This window comes from Telmatherina bonti (assembly GCF_933228915.1).
Source record: "Telmatherina bonti genome assembly, chromosome: 17".
Lineage (NCBI taxonomy): Eukaryota > Metazoa > Chordata > Actinopteri > Atheriniformes > Telmatherinidae > Telmatherina > Telmatherina bonti.
The window spans coordinates 39,857,820-39,879,791 of NC_136615.1; the positions used below are offsets into that span (position 1 = coordinate 39,857,820).

General features: G+C 38.6%; 1 protein-coding gene across 1 annotated transcript in view; it reads left to right on the forward strand.

Moving 5' to 3' along the window:
* Window positions 1–21,210, forward strand: part of ythdc2 (YTH domain containing 2) — a gene marked incomplete at its 3' end in the record, with an annotated part of 109,614 nt that extends 88,404 nt beyond the window's left edge. Inside the window, exons 23-30 of the mRNA XM_079256421.1 lie at window positions 15,645–15,850; window positions 18,404–18,593; window positions 19,117–19,208; window positions 19,438–19,557; window positions 19,651–19,802; window positions 20,557–20,722; window positions 20,839–21,045; window positions 21,163–21,210. Coding sequence (XP_079112547.1) covers window positions 15,645–15,850; window positions 18,404–18,593; window positions 19,117–19,208; window positions 19,438–19,557; window positions 19,651–19,802; window positions 20,557–20,722; window positions 20,839–21,045; window positions 21,163–21,210 — 1,181 coding nt within the window. The remainder of the gene's footprint in view (window positions 1–15,644; window positions 15,851–18,403; window positions 18,594–19,116; window positions 19,209–19,437; window positions 19,558–19,650; window positions 19,803–20,556; window positions 20,723–20,838; window positions 21,046–21,162) is intronic.
* Window positions 21,211–21,972: the final 762 nt, after the last annotated feature.

Here is a 21,972-nt window from a genome sequence, read left to right on the forward strand (position 1 = left end):
CAAATATGTAAAAACCCCACATTTCAGTCTGAATACAGCCCCAACTCCAAAAATACGTAAAATATGTAAAAACCCCCACATTTCAGTCTGAATAGAGCCCCAACTCCAATAACACGTAAAATATGTAAAAAACCCCACATTTCAGTCTGAATACAGCCCCAACTCCAATAACACGTCAAATATGTAAAAACCCCACATTTCAGTCTGAATACAGCCCCAACTCCAATAACACGTAAAATATGTAAAAACCCCCACATTTCAGTCTGAATACAGCCCCAACTCCAATAACACGTAAAATATGTAAAAACCCCACATTTCAGTCTGAATACAGCCCCAACTCCAAAAACACGTCAAATATGTAAAAACCCCCACATTTCAGTCTGAATACAGCCCCAACTCCAAAAACACGTAAAATATGTAAAAAACCCCACATTTCAGTCTGAATACAGCCCCAACTCCAAAAACACGTCAAATATGTAAAAAACCCCACATTTCAGTCTGAATACAGCCCCAACTCCAAAAACACGTAAAATATGTAAAAATCCCCACATTTCAGTCTGAATACAGCCCCAACTCCAATAACACGTAAAATATGTAAAAAAACCCAAATTTCAGTCTGAATACAGCCCCAACTCCAATAACACGTAAAATATGTAAAAAAAAACCCCAAATTTCAGTCTGAATACAGCCCCAACTCCAAAAACATGTAAAATATGTAAAAAACCCCACATTTCAGTCTGAATACAGCCCCAAATCCAATAACACGTAAAATATGTAAAAAAAAAACCCACATTTCAGTCTGAATACAGCCCCAACTCCAAAAACATGTAAAATATGTAAAAACCCCCACATTTCAGTCTGAATACAGCCCCAACTCCAATAACACGTAAAATATGTAAAAAACCCCACATTTCAGTCTGAATACAGCCCCAACTCCAATAACACGTAAAATATGTAAAAACCCCCACATTTCAGTCTGAATACAGCCCCAACTCCAAAAACACGTCAAATATGTCAAAAAAAACCCACATTTCAGTCTGAATACAGCCCCAACTCCAAAAATACGTAAAATATGTAAAAACCCCACATTTCAGTCTGAATACAGCCCCAACTCCAAAAATACGTAAAATATGTAAAAACCCCACATTTCAGTCTGAATACAGCCCCAACTCCAAAAATACGTAAAATATGTAAAAACCCCACATTTCAGTCTGAATACAGCCCCAACTCCAATAACGTAAAATATGTAAAAACCCCACATTTCAGTCTGAATACAGCCCCAACTCCAAAAACACGTAAAATATGTAAAAACCCCCACATTTCAGTCTGAATACAGCCCCAACTCCAAAAACACGTAAAATATGTAAAAATCCCCACATTTCAGTCTGAATACAGCCCCAACTCCAATAACACGTAAAATATGTAAAAAAACCCAAATTTCAGTCTGAATACAGCCCCAACTCCAATAACACGTAAAATATGTAAAAAAAACCCCAAATTTCAGTCTGAATACAGCCCCAACTCCAAAAACATGTAAAATATGTAAAAAACCCCACATTTCAGTCTGAATACAGCCCCAAATCCAATAACACGTAAAATATGTAAAAAAAAAAACCACATTTCAGTCTGAATACAGCCCCAACTCCAAAAACATGTAAAATATGTAAAAACCCCCACATTTCAGTCTGAATACAGCCCCAACTCCAATAACACGTAAAATATGTAAAAAACCCCACATTTCAGTCTGAATACAGCCCCAACTCCAATAACACGTAAAATATGTAAAAACCCCCACATTTCAGTCTGAATACAGCCCCAACTCCAAAAACACGTCAAATATGTCAAAAAAAACCCACATTTCAGTCTGAATACAGCCCCAACTCCAAAAATACGTAAAATATGTAAAAACCCCACATTTCAGTCTGAATACAGCCCCAACTCCAAAAATACGTAAAATATGTAAAAACCCCACATTTCAGTCTGAATACAGCCCCAACTCCAAAAATACGTAAAATATGTAAAAACCCCACATTTCAGTCTGAATACAGCCCCAACTCCAATAACGTAAAATATGTAAAAACCCCACATTTCAGTCTGAATACAGCCCCAACTCCAAAAACACGTAAAATATGTAAAAACCCCCACATTTCAGTCTGAATACAGCCCCAACTCCAATAACACGTAAAATATGTAAAAAAAACCCACATTTCAGTCTGAATACAGCCCCAACTCCAAAAACACGTCAAATATGTAAAAAAAAACCCACATTTCAGTCTGAATACAGCCCCAACTCCAAAAACACGTAAAACATGTAAAAACCCCCACATTTCAGTCTGAATACAGCCCCAACTCCAATAACACGTAAAATATGTAAAAACCCCCACATTTCAGTCTGAATACAGCCCCAACTCCAAAAATACGTAAAATATGTAAAAACCCCCACATTTCAGTCTGAATACAGCCCCAAATCCAATAACACGTAAAATATGTAAAAAACCCCACATTTCAGTCTGAATACAGCCCCAAATCCAATAACACGTAAAATATGTAAAAAAACCCACATTTCAGTCTGAATACAGCCCCAACTCCAAAAACATGTAAAATATGTAAAAACCCCCACATTTCAGTCTGAATACAGCCCCAACTCCAATAACACGTCAAATATGTAAAAACCCCACATTTCAGTCTGAATACAGCCCCAACTCCAAAAATACGTAAAATATGTAAAAACCCCCACATTTCAGTCTGAATACAGCCCCAACTCCAATAACACGTAAAATATGTAAAAAACCCCACATTTCAGTCTGAATACAGCCCCAACTCCAATAACACGTCAAATATGTAAAAACCCCACATTTCAGTCTGAATACAGCCCCAACTCCAATAACACGTAAAATATGTAAAAACCCCCACATTTCAGTCTGAATACAGCCCCAACTCCAATAACACGTAAAATATGTAAAAAAACCCAAATTTCAGTCTGAATACAGCCCCAACTCCAATAACACGTAAAATATGTAAAAAAAAAACCCAAATTTCAGTCTGAATACAGCCCCAACTCCAAAAACATGTAAAATATGTAAAAAACCCCACATTTCAGTCTGAATACAGCCCCAACTCCAATAACACGTAAAATATGTAAAAAAAACCCACATTTCAGTCTGAATACAGCCCCAACTCCAATAACACGTAAAATATGTAAAAACCCCCACATTTCAGTCTGAATACAGCCCCAACTCCAAAAACACGTCAAATATGTCAAAAAAACCCACATTTCAGTCTGAATACAGCCCCAACTCCAAAAATACGTAAAATATGTAAAAACCCCACATTTCAGTCTGAATACAGCCCCAACTCCAAAAATACGTAAAATATGTAAAAACCCCACATTTCAGTCTGAATACAGCCCCAACTCCAAAAACACGTCAAATATGTAAAAACCCCCACATTTCAGTCTGAATACAGCCCCAACTCCAATAACACGTAAAATATGTAAAAACCCCCACATTTCAGTCTGAATACAGCCCCAACTCCAAAAATACGTAAAATATGTAAAAAACCCCACATTTCAGTCTGAATACAGCCCCAACTCCAAAAACATGTAAAATATGTAAAAACCCCCACATTTCAGTCTGAATACAGCCCCAAATCCAATAACACGTAAAATATGTAAAAACCCCCACATTTCAGTCTGAATACAGCCCCAACTCCAATAACATGTAAAATATGTAAAAAACCCCACATTTTCAGTCTGAATACAGCCCCAACTCCAATAACACGTAAAATATGTAAAAACCCCCACATTTCAGTCTGAATACAGCCCCAACTCCAAAAACATGTAAAATATGTAAAAACCCCCACATTTCAGTCTGAATACAGCCCCAACTCCAATAACACGTAAAATATGTAAAAACCCCCACATTTCAGTCTGAATACAGCCCCAACTCCAATAACACGTAAAATATGTAAAAACCCCCACATTTCAGTCTGAATACAGCCCCAACTCCAAAAATACGTAAAATATGTAAAAACCCCACATTTCAGTCTGAATACAGCCCCAACTCCAATAACACGTAAAATATGTAAAAACCCCCACATTTCAGTCTGAATACAGCCCCAAATCCAATAACACGTAAAATATGTAAAAACCCCCACATTTCAGTCTGAATACAGCCCCAACTCCAATAACACGTAAAATATGTAAAAACCCCCACATTTCAGTCTGAATACAGCCCCAACTCCAAAAACACGTCAAATATGTAAAAAAAAAAACCACATTTCAGTCTGAATACAGCCCCAACTCCAAAAATACGTAAAATATGTAAAAACCCCACATTTCAGTCTGAATACAGCCCCAACTCCAAAAATACGTAAAATATGTAAAAACCCCACATTTCAGTCTGAATACAGCCCCAACTCCAAAAATACGTAAAATATGTAAAAACCCCACATTTCAGTCTGAATACAGCCCCAACTCCAATAACGTAAAATATGTAAAAACCCCACATTTCAGTCTGAATACAGCCCCAACTCCAAAAACACGTAAAATATGTAAAAACCCCCACATTTCAGTCTGAATACAGCCCCAACTCCAATAACACGTAAAATATGTAAAAAAAACCCACATTTCAGTCTGAATACAGCCCCAACTCCAAAAACACGTCAAATATGTAAAAAAAAAACCACATTTCAGTCTGAATACAGCCCCAACTCCAAAAACACGTAAAACATGTAAAAACCCCCACATTTCAGTCTGAATACAGCCCCAACTCCAATAACACGTAAAATATGTAAAAACCCCCACATTTCAGTCTGAATACAGCCCCAACTCCAATAACACGTAAAATATGTAAAAACCCCCACATTTCAGTCTGAATACAGCCCCAACTCCAAAAATACGTAAAATATGTAAAAACCCCACATTTCAGTCTGAATACAGCCCCAACTCCAATAACACGTAAAATATGTAAAAACCCCCACATTTCAGTCTGAATACAGCCCCAAATCCAATAACACGTAAAATATGTAAAAACCCCCACATTTCAGTCTGAATACAGCCCCAACTCCAATAACACGTAAAATATGTAAAAACCCCCACATTTCAGTCTGAATACAGCCCCAACTCCAAAAACACGTCAAATATGTCAAAAAAAACCCACATTTCAGTCTGAATACAGCCCCAACTCCAAAAATACGTAAAATATGTAAAAACCCCACATTTCAGTCTGAATACAGCCCCAACTCCAAAAATACGTAAAATATGTAAAAACCCCACATTTCAGTCTGAATACAGCCCCAACTCCAAAAATACGTAAAATATGTAAAAACCCCACATTTCAGTCTGAATACAGCCCCAACTCCAATAACGTAAAATATGTAAAAACCCCACATTTCAGTCTGAATACAGCCCCAACTCCAAAAACACGTAAAATATGTAAAAACCCCCACATTTCAGTCTGAATACAGCCCCAACTCCAATAACACGTAAAATATGTAAAAAAAACCCACATTTCAGTCTGAATACAGCCCCAACTCCAAAAACACGTCAAATATGTAAAAAAAACCCACATTTCAGTCTGAATACAGCCCCAACTCCAAAAACACGTAAAACATGTAAAAACCCCCACATTTCAGTCTGAATACAGCCCCAACTCCAATAACACGTAAAATATGTAAAAACCCCCACATTTCAGTCTGAATACAGCCCCAACTCCAAAAATACGTAAAATATGTAAAAACCCCCACATTTCAGTCTGAATACAGCCCCAAATCCAATAACACGTAAAATATGTAAAAAACCCCACATTTCAGTCTGAATACAGCCCCAACTCCAAAAATACGTAAAATATGTAAAAACCCCACATTTCAGTCTGAATACAGCCCCAACTCCAATAACACGTAAAATATGTAAAAACCCCCACATTTCAGTCTGAATACAGCCCCAAATCCAATAACACGTAAAATATGTAAAAACCCCCACATTTCAGTCTGAATACAGCCCCAACTCCAATAACACGTAAAATATGTAAAAACCCCCACATTTCAGTCTGAATACAGCCCCAACTCCAAAAACACGTCAAATATGTCAAAAAAAACCCACATTTCAGTCTGAATACAGCCCCAACTCCAAAAATACGTAAAATATGTAAAAACCCCACATTTCAGTCTGAATACAGCCCCAACTCCAAAAATACGTAAAATATGTAAAAACCCCACATTTCAGTCTGAATACAGCCCCAACTCCAAAAATACGTAAAATATGTAAAAACCCCACATTTCAGTCTGAATACAGCCCCAACTCCAATAACGTAAAATATGTAAAAACCCCACATTTCAGTCTGAATACAGCCCCAACTCCAAAAACACGTAAAATATGTAAAAACCCCCACATTTCAGTCTGAATACAGCCCCAACTCCAATAACACGTAAAATATGTAAAAAAAACCCACATTTCAGTCTGAATACAGCCCCAACTCCAAAAACACGTCAAATATGTAAAAAAAAACCCACATTTCAGTCTGAATACAGCCCCAACTCCAAAAACACGTAAAACATGTAAAAACCCCCACATTTCAGTCTGAATACAGCCCCAACTCCAATAACACGTAAAATATGTAAAAACCCCCACATTTCAGTCTGAATACAGCCCCAACTCCAAAAATACGTAAAATATGTAAAAACCCCCACATTTCAGTCTGAATACAGCCCCAAATCCAATAACACGTAAAATATGTAAAAAACCCCACATTTCAGTCTGAATACAGCCCCAACTCCAAAAACATGTAAAATATGTAAAAACCCCCACATTTCAGTCTGAATACAGCCCCAACTCCAATAACACGTCAAATATGTAAAAACCCCACATTTCAGTCTGAATACAGCCCCAACTCCAAAAATACGTAAAATATGTAAAAACCCCCACATTTCAGTCTGAATACAGCCCCAACTCCAATAACACGTAAAATATGTAAAAAAACCCACATTTCAGTCTGAATACAGCCCCAACTCCAATAACACGTCAAATATGTAAAAACCCCACATTTCAGTCTGAATACAGCCCCAACTCCAATAACACGTAAAATATGTAAAAACCCCCACATTTCAGTCTGAATACAGCCCCAACTCCAATAACACGTAAAATATGTAAAAACCCCACATTTCAGTCTGAATACAGCCCCAACTCCAAAAACATGTAAAATATGTAAAAACCCCCACATTTCAGTCTGAATACAGCCCCAACTCCAATAACACGTAAAATATGTAAAAACCCCCACATTTCAGTCTGAATACAGCCCCAACTCCAATAACACGTAAAATATGTAAAAACCCCCACATTTCAGTCTGAATACAGCCCCAACTCCAAAAATACGTAAAATATGTAAAAACCCCACATTTCAGTCTGAATACAGCCCCAACTCCAATAACACGTAAAATATGTAAAAACCCCCACATTTCAGTCTGAATACAGCCCCAAATCCAATAACACGTAAAATATGTAAAAACCCCCACATTTCAGTCTGAATACAGCCCCAACTCCAATAACACGTAAAATATGTAAAAACCCCCACATTTCAGTCTGAATACAGCCCCAACTCCAAAAACACGTCAAATATGTCAAAAAAAAACCACATTTCAGTCTGAATACAGCCCCAACTCCAAAAATACGTAAAATATGTAAAAACCCCACATTTCAGTCTGAATACAGCCCCAACTCCAAAAATACGTAAAATATGTAAAAACCCCACATTTCAGTCTGAATACAGCCCCAACTCCAAAAATACGTAAAATATGTAAAAACCCCACATTTCAGTCTGAATACAGCCCCAACTCCAATAACGTAAAATATGTAAAAACCCCACATTTCAGTCTGAATACAGCCCCAACTCCAAAAACACGTAAAATATGTAAAAACCCCCACATTTCAGTCTGAATACAGCCCCAACTCCAATAACACGTAAAATATGTAAAAAAAAACCCACATTTCAGTCTGAATACAGCCCCAACTCCAAAAACACGTCAAATATGTAAAAAAAAAACCACATTTCAGTCTGAATACAGCCCCAACTCCAAAAACACGTAAAACATGTAAAAACCCCCACATTTCAGTCTGAATACAGCCCCAACTCCAATAACACGTAAAATATGTAAAAACCCCCACATTTCAGTCTGAATACAGCCCCAACTCCAATAACACGTAAAATATGTAAAAACCCCCACATTTCAGTCTGAATACAGCCCCAACTCCAAAAATACGTAAAATATGTAAAAACCCCACATTTCAGTCTGAATACAGCCCCAACTCCAATAACACGTAAAATATGTAAAAACCCCCACATTTCAGTCTGAATACAGCCCCAAATCCAATAACACGTAAAATATGTAAAAACCCCCACATTTCAGTCTGAATACAGCCCCAACTCCAATAACACGTAAAATATGTAAAAACCCCCACATTTCAGTCTGAATACAGCCCCAACTCCAAAAACACGTCAAATATGTCAAAAAAAACCCACATTTCAGTCTGAATACAGCCCCAACTCCAAAAATACGTAAAATATGTAAAAACCCCACATTTCAGTCTGAATACAGCCCCAACTCCAAAAATACGTAAAATATGTAAAAACCCCACATTTCAGTCTGAATACAGCCCCAACTCCAAAAATACGTAAAATATGTAAAAACCCCACATTTCAGTCTGAATACAGCCCCAACTCCAATAACGTAAAATATGTAAAAACCCCACATTTCAGTCTGAATACAGCCCCAACTCCAAAAACACGTAAAATATGTAAAAACCCCCACATTTCAGTCTGAATACAGCCCCAACTCCAATAACACGTAAAATATGTAAAAAAAACCCACATTTCAGTCTGAATACAGCCCCAACTCCAAAAACACGTCAAATATGTAAAAAAAACCCACATTTCAGTCTGAATACAGCCCCAACTCCAAAAACACGTAAAACATGTAAAAACCCCCACATTTCAGTCTGAATACAGCCCCAACTCCAATAACACGTAAAATATGTAAAAACCCCCACATTTCAGTCTGAATACAGCCCCAACTCCAAAAATACGTAAAATATGTAAAAACCCCCACATTTCAGTCTGAATACAGCCCCAAATCCAATAACACGTAAAATATGTAAAAAACCCCACATTTCAGTCTGAATACAGCCCCAACTCCAAAAATACGTAAAATATGTAAAAACCCCACATTTCAGTCTGAATACAGCCCCAACTCCAATAACACGTAAAATATGTAAAAACCCCCACATTTCAGTCTGAATACAGCCCCAAATCCAATAACACGTAAAATATGTAAAAACCCCCACATTTCAGTCTGAATACAGCCCCAACTCCAATAACACGTAAAATATGTAAAAACCCCCACATTTCAGTCTGAATACAGCCCCAACTCCAAAAACACGTCAAATATGTCAAAAAAAACCCACATTTCAGTCTGAATACAGCCCCAACTCCAAAAATACGTAAAATATGTAAAAACCCCACATTTCAGTCTGAATACAGCCCCAACTCCAAAAATACGTAAAATATGTAAAAACCCCACATTTCAGTCTGAATACAGCCCCAACTCCAAAAATACGTAAAATATGTAAAAACCCCACATTTCAGTCTGAATACAGCCCCAACTCCAATAACGTAAAATATGTAAAAACCCCACATTTCAGTCTGAATACAGCCCCAACTCCAAAAACACGTAAAATATGTAAAAACCCCCACATTTCAGTCTGAATACAGCCCCAACTCCAATAACACGTAAAATATGTAAAAAAAACCCACATTTCAGTCTGAATACAGCCCCAACTCCAAAAACACGTCAAATATGTAAAAAAAAACCCACATTTCAGTCTGAATACAGCCCCAACTCCAAAAACACGTAAAACATGTAAAAACCCCCACATTTCAGTCTGAATACAGCCCCAACTCCAATAACACGTAAAATATGTAAAAACCCCCACATTTCAGTCTGAATACAGCCCCAACTCCAAAAATACGTAAAATATGTAAAAACCCCCACATTTCAGTCTGAATACAGCCCCAAATCCAATAACACGTAAAATATGTAAAAAACCCCACATTTCAGTCTGAATACAGCCCCAACTCCAAAAACATGTAAAATATGTAAAAACCCCCACATTTCAGTCTGAATACAGCCCCAACTCCAATAACACGTCAAATATGTAAAAACCCCACATTTCAGTCTGAATACAGCCCCAACTCCAAAAATACGTAAAATATGTAAAAACCCCACATTTCAGTCTGAATACAGCCCCAACTCCAATAACACGTAAAATATGTAAAAAAACCCACATTTCAGTCTGAATACAGCCCCAACTCCAATAACACGTCAAATATGTAAAAACCCCACATTTCAGTCTGAATACAGCCCCAACTCCAATAACACGTAAAATATGTAAAAACCCCCACATTTCAGTCTGAATACAGCCCCAACTCCAATAACACGTCAAATATGTAAAAACCCCCACATTTCAGTCTGAATACAGCCCCAACTCCAAAAACACGTCAAATATGTAAAAAACCCCACATTTCAGTCTGAATACAGCCCCAACTCCAAAAACACGTCAAATATGTAAAAAACCCCACATTTCAGTCTGAATACAGCCCCAACTCCAATAACACGTAAAATATGTAAAAAAAACCCAAATTTCAGTCTGAATACAGCCCCAACTCCAATAACACGTAAAATATGTAAAAAAAAAACCAAATTTCAGTCTGAATACAGCCCCAACTCCAAAAACATGTAAAATATGTAAAAAACCCCACATTTCAGTCTGAATACAGCCCCAAATCCAATAACACGTAAAATATGTAAAAAAAAAACCCACATTTCAGTCTGAATACAGCCCCAACTCCAAAAATACGTAAAATATGTAAAAACCCCACATTTCAGTCTGAATACAGCCCCAACTCCAAAAATACGTAAAATATGTAAAAACCCCACATTTCAGTCTGAATACAGCCCCAACTCCAAAAATACGTAAAATATGTAAAAACCCCACATTTCAGTCTGAATACAGCCCCAACTCCAATAACGTAAAATATGTAAAAACCCCACATTTCAGTCTGAATACAGCCCCAACTCCAAAAACACGTAAAATATGTAAAAACCCCCACATTTCAGTCTGAATACAGCCCCAACTCCAATAACACGTAAAATATGTAAAAAAACCCCACATTTCAGTCTGAATACAGCCCCAACTCCAAAAACACGTCAAATATGTAAAAAAAAAACCACATTTCAGTCTGAATACAGCCCCAACTCCAAAAACACGTAAAACATGTAAAAACCCCCACATTTCAGTCTGAATACAGCCCCAACTCCAAAAATACGTAAAATATGTAAAAACCCCCACATTTCAGTCTGAATACAGCCCCAACTCCAATAACACGTAAAATATGTAAAAACCCCCACATTTCAGTCTGAATACAGCCCCAACTCCAAAAATACGTAAAATATGTAAAAACCCCCACATTTCAGTCTGAATACAGCCCCAAATCCAATAACACGTAAAATATGTAAAAAACCCCACATTTCAGTCTGAATACAGCCCCAACTCCAAAAACATGTAAAATATGTAAAAACCCCCACATTTCAGTCTGAATACAGCCCCAACTCCAATAACACGTCAAATATGTAAAAACCCCACATTTCAGTCTGAATACAGCCCCAACTCCAAAAATACGTAAAATATGTAAAAACCCCCACATTTCAGTCTGAATACAGCCCCAACTCCAATAACACGTCAAATATGTAAAAACCCCACATTTCAGTCTGAATACAGCCCCAACTCCAATAACACGTAAAATATGTAAAAACCCCCACATTTCAGTCTGAATACAGCCCCAACTCCAATAACACGTAAAATATGTAAAAACCCCACATTTCAGTCTGAATACAGCCCCAACTCCAAAAACACGTCAAATATGTAAAAACCCCCACATTTCAGTCTGAATACAGCCCCAACTCCAATAACACGTAAAATATGTAAAAAAACCCCACATTTCAGTCTGAATACAGCCCCAACTCCAAAAACACGTCAAATATGTAAAAAAAAAACCACATTTCAGTCTGAATACAGCCCCAACTCCAAAAACACGTAAAACATGTAAAAACCCCCACATTTCAGTCTGAATACAGCCCCAACTCCAAAAATACGTAAAATATGTAAAAACCCCCACATTTCAGTCTGAATACAGCCCCAACTCCAATAACACGTAAAATATGTAAAAACCCCCACATTTCAGTCTGAATACAGCCCCAACTCCAAAAATACGTAAAATATGTAAAAACCCCCACATTTCAGTCTGAATACAGCCCCAAATCCAATAACACGTAAAATATGTAAAAAACCCCACATTTCAGTCTGAATACAGCCCCAACTCCAAAAACATGTAAAATATGTAAAAACCCCCACATTTCAGTCTGAATACAGCCCCAACTCCAATAACACGTCAAATATGTAAAAACCCCACATTTCAGTCTGAATACAGCCCCAACTCCAAAAATACGTAAAATATGTAAAAACCCCCACATTTCAGTCTGAATACAGCCCCAACTCCAATAACACGTCAAATATGTAAAAACCCCACATTTCAGTCTGAATACAGCCCCAACTCCAATAACACGTAAAATATGTAAAAACCCCCACATTTCAGTCTGAATACAGCCCCAACTCCAATAACACGTAAAATATGTAAAAACCCCACATTTCAGTCTGAATACAGCCCCAACTCCAAAAACACGTCAAATATGTAAAAACCCCCACATTTCAGTCTGAATACAGCCCCAACTCCAAAAACACGTAAAATATGTAAAAAACCCCACATTTCAGTCTGAATACAGCCCCAACTCCAAAAACACGTCAAATATGTAAAAAACCCCACATTTCAGTCTGAATACAGCCCCAACTCCAAAAACACGTCAAATATGTAAAAAACCCCACATTTCAGTCTGAATACAGCCCCAACTCCAAAAACACGTAAAATATGTAAAAATCCCCACATTTCAGTCTGAATACAGCCCCAACTCCAATAACACGTAAAATATGTAAAAAAAACCCAAATTTCAGTCTGAATACAGCCCCAACTCCAATAACACGTAAAATATGTTAAAAAAAACCCAAATTTCAGTCTGAATACAGCCCCAACTCCAAAAACATGTAAAATATGTAAAAAACCCCACATTTCAGTCTGAATACAGCCCCAAATCCAATAACACGTAAAATATGTAAAAAAAAAACCCACATTTCAGTCTGAATACAGCCCCAACTCCAAAAACATGTAAAATATGTAAAAACCCCCACATTTCAGTCTGAATACAGCCCCAACTCCAATAACACGTAAAATATGTAAAAAAACCCACATTTCAGTCTGAATACAGCCCCAACTCCAATAACACGTAAAATATGTAAAAACCCCCACATTTCAGTCTGAATACAGCCCCAACTCCAAAAACACGTCAAATATGTCAAAAAAAACCCACATTTCAGTCTGAATACAGCCCCAACTCCAAAAATATGTAAAATATGTAAAAACCCCACATTTCAGTCTGAATACAGCCCCAACTCCAAAAATACGTAAAATATGTAAAAACCCCACATTTCAGTCTGAATACAGCCCCAACTCCAAAAACACGTCAAATATGTAAAAACCCCCACATTTCAGTCTGAATACAGCCCCAACTCCAATAACACGTAAAATATGTAAAAACCCCCACATTTCAGTCTGAATACAGCCCCAACTCCAAAAACATGTAAAATATGTAAAAACCCCCACATTTCAGTCTGAATACAGCCCCAACTCCAATAACATGTAAAATATGTAAAAAACCCCACATTTCAGTCTGAATACAGCCCCAACTCCAAAAACACGTAAAATATGTAAAAAACCCCACATTTCAGTCTGAATACAGCCCCAACTCCAAAAATACGTAAAATATGTAAAAACCCCCACATTTCAGTCTGAATACAGCCCCAACTCCAAAAACACGTCAAATATGTAAAAAACCCCACATTTCAGTCTGAATACAGCCCCAACTCCAAAAACACGTAAAATATGTAAAAATCCCCACATTTCAGTCTGAATACAGCCCCAACTCCAATAACACGTAAAATATGTAAAAACCCCCACATTTCAGTCTGAATACAGCCCCAACTCCAAAAACACGTAAAATATGTTAAAAAAACCCAAATTTCAGTCTGAATACAGCCCCAACTCCAATAACACGTAAAATATGTAAAAAAAAAACCAAATTTCAGTCTGAATACAGCCCCAACTCCAAAAACATGTAAAATATGTAAAAAACCCCACATTTCAGTCTGAATACAGCCCCAAATCCAATAACACGTAAAATATGTAAAAAAAAACCACATTTCAGTCTGAATACAGCCCCAACTCCAATAACATGTAAAATATGTAAAAAAAAACCCACATTTCAGTCTGAATACAGCCCCAACTCCAATAACATGTAAAATATGTTAAAAAAAACCACATTTCAGTCTGAATACAGCCCCAACTCCAAAAACATGTAAAATATGTAAAAACCCCCACATTTCAGTCTGAATACAGCCCCAACTCCAATAACACATAAAATATGTAAAAACCCCCACATTTCAGTCTGAATACAGCCCCAACTCCAATAACACGTAAAATATGTAAAAACCCCCACATTTCAGTCTGAATACAGCCCCAACTCCAAAAACACGTCAAATATGTAAAAAACCCCACATTTCAGTCTGAATACAGCCCCAACTCCAAAAACACGTCAAATATGTAAAAAACCCCACATTTCAGTCTGAATACAGCCCCAACTCCAATAACACGTAAAATATGTAAAAACCCCCACATTTCAGTCTGAATACAGCCCCAACTCCAAAAACACGTCAAATATGTAAAAAACCCCACATTTCAGTCTGAATACAGCCCCAACTCCAAAAACACGTCAAATATGTAAAAAACCCCATATCTTATCAGGTCGTTTGTTCCCTTTATTCCCATTAGAACATAAACGTCACGTCACATGATGAAACTCATTTTTATCATCTGATAGAAAATATTAATCTCATGCAGCAACACCTGGTCGGTAACATGACTGGTTTAACTGGGAACAGGTCGGTAACCTGACTGGTTTAACTGGGAACAGGTCGGTAACATGGCCGGTTTAACTGGGAACAGGTCGGTAACATGACCGGTTTAACTGGGAACAGGTCGGTAACATGACCGGTTTAACTGGGAACAGGTCGGTAACCTGACTGGTTTAACTGGGAACAGGTCGGTAACATGACCGGTTTAACTGGGAACAGGTCGGTAACATGACCGGTTTAACTGGGAACAGGTCGGTAACATGACCGGTTTAACGGAACAGGTCGGTAACATGACCGGTTTAACTGGGAACAGGTCGGTAACATGGCCGGTTTAACTGGGAACAGGTCGGTAACATGACCGGTTTAACTGGGAACAGGTCGGTAACATGACCGGTTTAACTGGGAACAGGTCGGTAACATGACTGGTTTAACTGGGAACAGGTCGGTTTCCATCAGTTTAATATGAAATGTGCGCAAATTATTTGTCTTTTAAATTATTTAAAAATGAATGATTCAGGTTTTGTGCGTGCTCGTGGGGGCAGCGACATCCGTGATGTGAATCTGAACTCTGAAAACTGGGCGGTGGTGAAAGCAGCCTTGGTGGCTGGAATGTACCCGAACCTCGTCCACATCGACAAGGAAAGCTCCTTGCTCCGCAGTTACAGAGAAAAGAAAGTTCACTTTCATCCGACGTCCATCCTGAGCCAGTCCGAGCTGAAGGAGGTAAGAAAAGATGTTTTTATTTTATCACAGGCATAGTTCCTGTTTGTCTTTCTTCTTTATTTCTTCTTTCTGTTTCTTTGGCCCAATGGGGCCCATCCACAGTAATAAAGATGAATCCCATTCACACTATTGGGTTCCTGTTTCTCTTTCTTCTTTATTATTATTCTTCCACCAAATTTCGGGGGGGTAATCTGTGAAATATGTTGTTACATCAAATCAGCTCAGTACCTCTGTTTTGCCATCGCATTGGTGGGTGGAGCTTCCCAGCATGCCTTGCTGATTCTCTTGCTGTTTGTACCAGTTTCCAGTGTCTGGTACATTGCAGCCCAATGATATTGACTGTGGCAGTGTCTCACAAAAACCATGTACACATGGGGATGCTCCCACTTGTAACTCTGACATGTGCTGCTTTAAAACCAGCAAGTTTTGCATAATTTCATGGTCACTTTTTATTGAAGCTACTTCCATTCACAATGTGTCAAGTTAGATGATTGCTCCCAACTGTGTTCTTCAACCAGTTGGTTTGTTACTTTCTCAATCAGCATAGTTAGTATCAGCTCAGACTTTTTGTAATTTATTTTAAAAAAGAACCTTGTTACATCAAGTCTACTCAGTACCTCTATTTTGTCATTTTGCCACTTAATCCATTCAAATATTAAACTGTTAAGCTCATTCAGGAGATATGTGCTACGGTTTTTTTCACTTTTAAAATTTTTCAGTTCTTCGGGTTTTTGTCAAATTTTCAATTCTGTGTTGAGATTGGACAAAACAGAAGTTTAGCTCAGCAGTTGGTCTATTTTATGCACAATGAGCTACAGATTGCTTCACCAAGGTGCACCACAACACCTGTGCACAATAATGTACAAGGCCCAGGTTCTCATCCAGTATCTATATACATAGAGCTGCTTTATGGTATGTCTTCTGTTGCAGAGGTCTTTAATTGACTTTTGATGATTTGGCTACAGCTGTGTACAGTACAGATTACAAGTTGCACTTTAAAGGATGGTAAAATATAATTGAGCACAACAGTATAAAATGGACCATCACTGCTGTTGGAAGTTGAAAAAATTGTTTCAATTTGGAAAAACAAGGTTTTTAGTAAAATCATGCAAGCAGTTTTAAATGGTTCTATATGCAATGATAGTTTAAATAACCAAACACTACAGTCTACTACTACTTACTACTGACTAAATTTATAGCTACATCTGAAACTGTTACTGTCAAGTTAAACTTTTGTAGCTGATTCAGCGGTCTGCACCAGTTCTTAGTGTCCAGTACATTGCGTTCCCGACGTCATTTTCTTTACTGAAAAACTTTGGTACACTACTCCTCCTACACCATTTGTGCTACTTTATTCATTCAAATGTCAAACTCTTCAGTTAATTCAGTAGATATGTGCAATGGCTTTTAGTCTTTCTTTTTTTTCTTTTTTCCCTTTCAGTTTTTCAGATTTTTCCTAAACGTTCAGTTCAGTCTTGTGATTCCACTCTATAGTGATTGGACCAAGCTGAAATTAATCTTAGCCATTAGACACGTGTGGCATAATGAGCTGCAAACTGCTTCAGAGGTCTGCACCAGTTTCCAGTGTCCGGTATATTGCAGCCTAATTAAACAAGTGCCTTAATGCACAAGCTTACCTCGGCTGAAGCCCAGGCGCCCATGGAGTTTTAGGGGCCTATCATTTTTGGGCTAAAATTACCTAAAAACTCCAATTATGTAAATTATAGGTTCTCCTGTCACTCAGCACCTTATGCAAATTTGAGAGTACTGATTGATCCAAAAGAATCCGTTGCCACCTCAATGTCAACACTAAACATACAGCCATAAATCTTCGAGCATGAATTTGGCCTGGAAAATGAAGGTGAACAACTGGCAACATATGCAGCAGAACGTATCTGGTAAATTCGCTTTCCAGCAAATCAAAAATAATGTTTGCTCTTTATAGGTGTATAAGTGGCAAATATACTACAATGCAATCTACATTTATTGTGTCACATAGCTTATCTCTGGGATGTTTTTAGCCTGGTCAAAACCAAACCAACAATGTTTTTTTGGGTCATTTGGTTTTACATACAGCTTGTGTTTCAGGATCAGAAATGCAGACCTTGATCGTAGGAATAGACCCTCCTTTTTTGGCCAAGTCTTGGTAGCAAATCCTTCGTCATACTGGCCATTGTCTTAAGTAAAGTAGATAAAAATGTCACAACGCTGTGGCTGGCTCATAAAAACAAACTCCATCCATTGATGTCTAATCGCTGTTTCATTCAGAAATTTGAACAAATGCAGCTTTCCCTCACAGCCAAAGAAGCATTTCTTTTGGAACATGTCAGCACAAAAGAAACGTCCTGGTGTGCACCAGTATTTTAGCCTCTTTCATCTTACACTGAGCCATGAGGTGTGAAAACCACTGACTTATCTGCTTGCCTTCAGAAAACAGCAGAACATCTGATCTTAGCTAACCTGGAGAACTTTTCACCATAGTCTAGATGTCAACATGTCATCCTGTGTGTAAACTCAGGGTTTTCATCATGTTTATTTGTGTTTTATGTTCAGAATAGTCGCTCCAGGTCAGCCCAGACCCTTCCTACTGACTGGCTGATTTATGATGAGATGTCTCGAGGCCACAGAATGGCAAGTGTTCGCTGTTGCTCCTTGGTGACCCCCATCACTGTTGCCATTTTTGGAGGTTGTTCTAAACCGCAGTATTTTGCCCTGGATGAGGCTGCTGCTCCCAGAACTAATGGTAAGAAAGTCCTGGTGGTGTTCACGTTAGGAGGACAGGAACAAGAAAACTTCCTGTTAACAGTCTGAATGCAGAGCGGTCCAGAACCAGATTTATCTGGTGTAACATCCAAACTTCCAGGATTTATTCATTTTCTGATTAGGGCGACATGTAGTACAGAAGATATATAAAACAACTATGTTTCAAACATTGGGTACATGCTGTTACAGCAACATTGTAAGCATCTACCAGGATGTTGGTCGTGATGTGTTCATGAACTGGATTCAAAGACTGGTTTTCACCTATTTAATATGAGAAATGCAAACCCTGTTACAGTTTTCTTTATAAACTTTTTAAAGTAAAACTTGGTAAAGAATGTAAGATTTGTAATTGGATGGAGAATGAGAGCCAGTGAGTCATTGATGAACTGGTAAACCTCTGTCCATCTTACATTTAACACAGTCATGCTACTGAGCTGTTGCAGATTAGCCCATCTATCTGCAGAATGGTCCTCCAGATATTGTTGTGGTGTTTCTTCCTGCAGACGGTCCTCTGGATGATACGAGTGATAGTGAAACGGAGGAGCTGGCTGAGATCAGGATAGATGATTGGCTGGTCTTCCAGCTGGACAGAGAGGTGAATAAACATGGCTGTCAACACTAGTTTGCATAATTTAATTTCACTTCTGACAGTCTGTGTTTCTCAGGACTTGTTAGATGGATTGTATTAAAGTAAATTTGATGTAAGCTTATAAATGGATGTAAGGTTAGAAAAAGAATTTGTCCCTCATTTGCTTCTGAGCATTACTGTAAATATTGTCTCTTGATTTGCCTCCATCATGTCCATGTGGTTTGTCTTCTGTCAGACTGCTGAACTGGTGTCTGAACTGAGACAAAGGTGGCAAAATTTGTTCATGAAGAGGATCCGCTGTCCATCTAAACCCTGGTCACAGCGGGATGAGGCCGTCGTCCAGACCCTAGTTTCTGTATGTCGCAACATTTATTTCTTCTTCTGTGGTTTTCCACTGGGTTGCAGATGTTTCCTTGCTTCGAGGTTGAATGTGATGCTGACTGTGCAGGTTCTGGGAGCTGAGGAACAGGAAGCAGGCTTGCAGCAGCCCACAGGGATTGGTCAGCCACCCAGACCCATGCCATCAGAGGAGGGGCCCAGGAGTTCAGTGTGGACCTCCAAGAGTCAGCCCCAGATACCCACCTTCACCTCTAGTAACAAGTAATCTCACTTATATTCATCACATGCATTCCAGTTTCATTCTTGATTTTACATCAACAGAATTGTGGAAATGTCAAAATATGTCAAATAAGTAAAATATCTAAAGGAAAAATATATACATTTCAAAAATTCATTAACATAAAAACATTTTTTTATTTATGAAGCAGGAAACATTTATTAAATATAATATGTTAATGTTTCACAAATAAAAATAAGAATAAAAATATAAAAAATAAATGAATATTAAATTTATTTTAAAATGTCAATTATATGTATTTATGTCAAGTTTATTTCTATTAAGGTATAAATACAATTTTTTTTTATTTATATCACATTTTATAGTTACATTTATTTTTAAATGTATTTTTCCACAATAGATGAAAAAAATTTATGAAAATTATATAAATAAAATATGTTAATGTGTTACAGAAAAATAAGTTTAAAATGATTTTTTCTCCATAAATTTCAAATTGTTTATGATATTTATATTTTCTAAAAGATTGATAAAATAGAAACATCTTGACAGTGTGTTTGTGTTTTTTTGGAGCAAAGATGTGGTGTTTTTATTAGATATAGTTATTTTACTGGACCCACTGGAAATCAGATTGTTCTGGATGTGGAACCAGGACCAGAATGAGGATCTTGTTTGGATGATGGAGACTGTGGAGTACATGGTGGTTTACATGAGTACATGATAACAATACAGAATAACTATTCTGCAGACCCAAACAGATGTTTCTTTTTTTCATTGGAGGTCTTGTGCAGCCTCAGACCTGCTCAGCATGAACCCCCACACCAAAGAAGAAGCCCCTGCAGTGGTCAGTCAGATCTCGGATGATATTCAGTCCTCCGGCTGTTCTTCCTGCTCCACGACTCTGGATATCCCAACTGACCCTCCCTGTCCCTCCTCTTCAGAGAACGTATTCACTGCTTACTCCTCCCATCATACATCTAGACATCGTCTAGAATCCGTTCTCTGTGTTACTCCGTTTGATCCAGACTTCATACGATGGAATAAAATTCTCTTTCCTGTCAGGCATTAAAGCCAGGGTCCCATCTGCCAGCCGCATCCTCTGTTCGGTACTTCATCATGAAGAGCAGTAATGTCAGGAACTTGGAGATTTCTCAGCAGAAAGGTCTTTGGTCTACAACTCCAAACAACGAGGCCAAACTCACCAAGGCCTTCCTGGCACACAGCCTCGTCATCCTCATCTTCTCTGTGCAGGGCTCCGGACACTTCCAGGTAACACAAAATCATTATCTACAATCCGATTCTTTCTGAGTCAAATTCATGCTTCGAAAGAGAAACTGTCATCAAAGCTTGAAAACCCCACTTTATTTCATGACATTGTGATGACAGTGTCGGACGAAGAAGGGAAAAGAGACAAAGGCACAGAACAAGAGATAAGACAAAAGTCGTTCTCAGATGACTTTTACTGGCTGCAGAGATCTCAAGAGAATAGACAAGATGACAATGATGTTGAATTGGCTGTTCGACTTTTTGAGTCGCCTCCCGTGGGCTCACCATCTGCGGGAGGAGCCGTAGGGGTCGGGTGCAATGTGAGCTGGGCGGCAGCAAGGGGCGGGGACCCTGGCGGTCCGATCCCTGGCTGCAGAAGCTGGCTCTAGGGACGTGGAACGTCATCTCTCTGGTGGGGAAGGAGCCTGAGCTTGTGCGCGAGGTTGAGCGGTTCCGACTAGATATAGTTGGACTCACCTCGACGCATGGCTTGGGCTCTGGAACCAGAACCCTCGAGAGGGGCTGGACCTTCTTCCACTCTGGAGTTGCTCATGGTGAGAGGCGCCGAGCAGGTGTGGGCATTCTCATCAGCCCCCAGCTTGGTGCCTGCACGTTGGGGTTTACCCCGGTGGATGAAAGGGTAGTTTCCCTCCGCCTCCGGGTGGGGGGACGGGTCCTGACTGTTGTCTGTGCTTATGCACCGAACAGCAGTTCAGAGTACCCACCCTTTCTGGAGTCCTTGGAGGGAGTGCTGGAGGGTGCTCCTTCTGGGGACTCCATTGTTCTGCTGGGGGACTTCAATGCTCACGTGGGCAATGACAGTGAGACCTGGAGGGGAGTGATTGGGAGGCATGGTCCCCCCCCTCTGAACCCAAATGGTGTTTTGTTATTGGACTTCTGTGCTCGTCATGGATTGTCCATAACGAACAC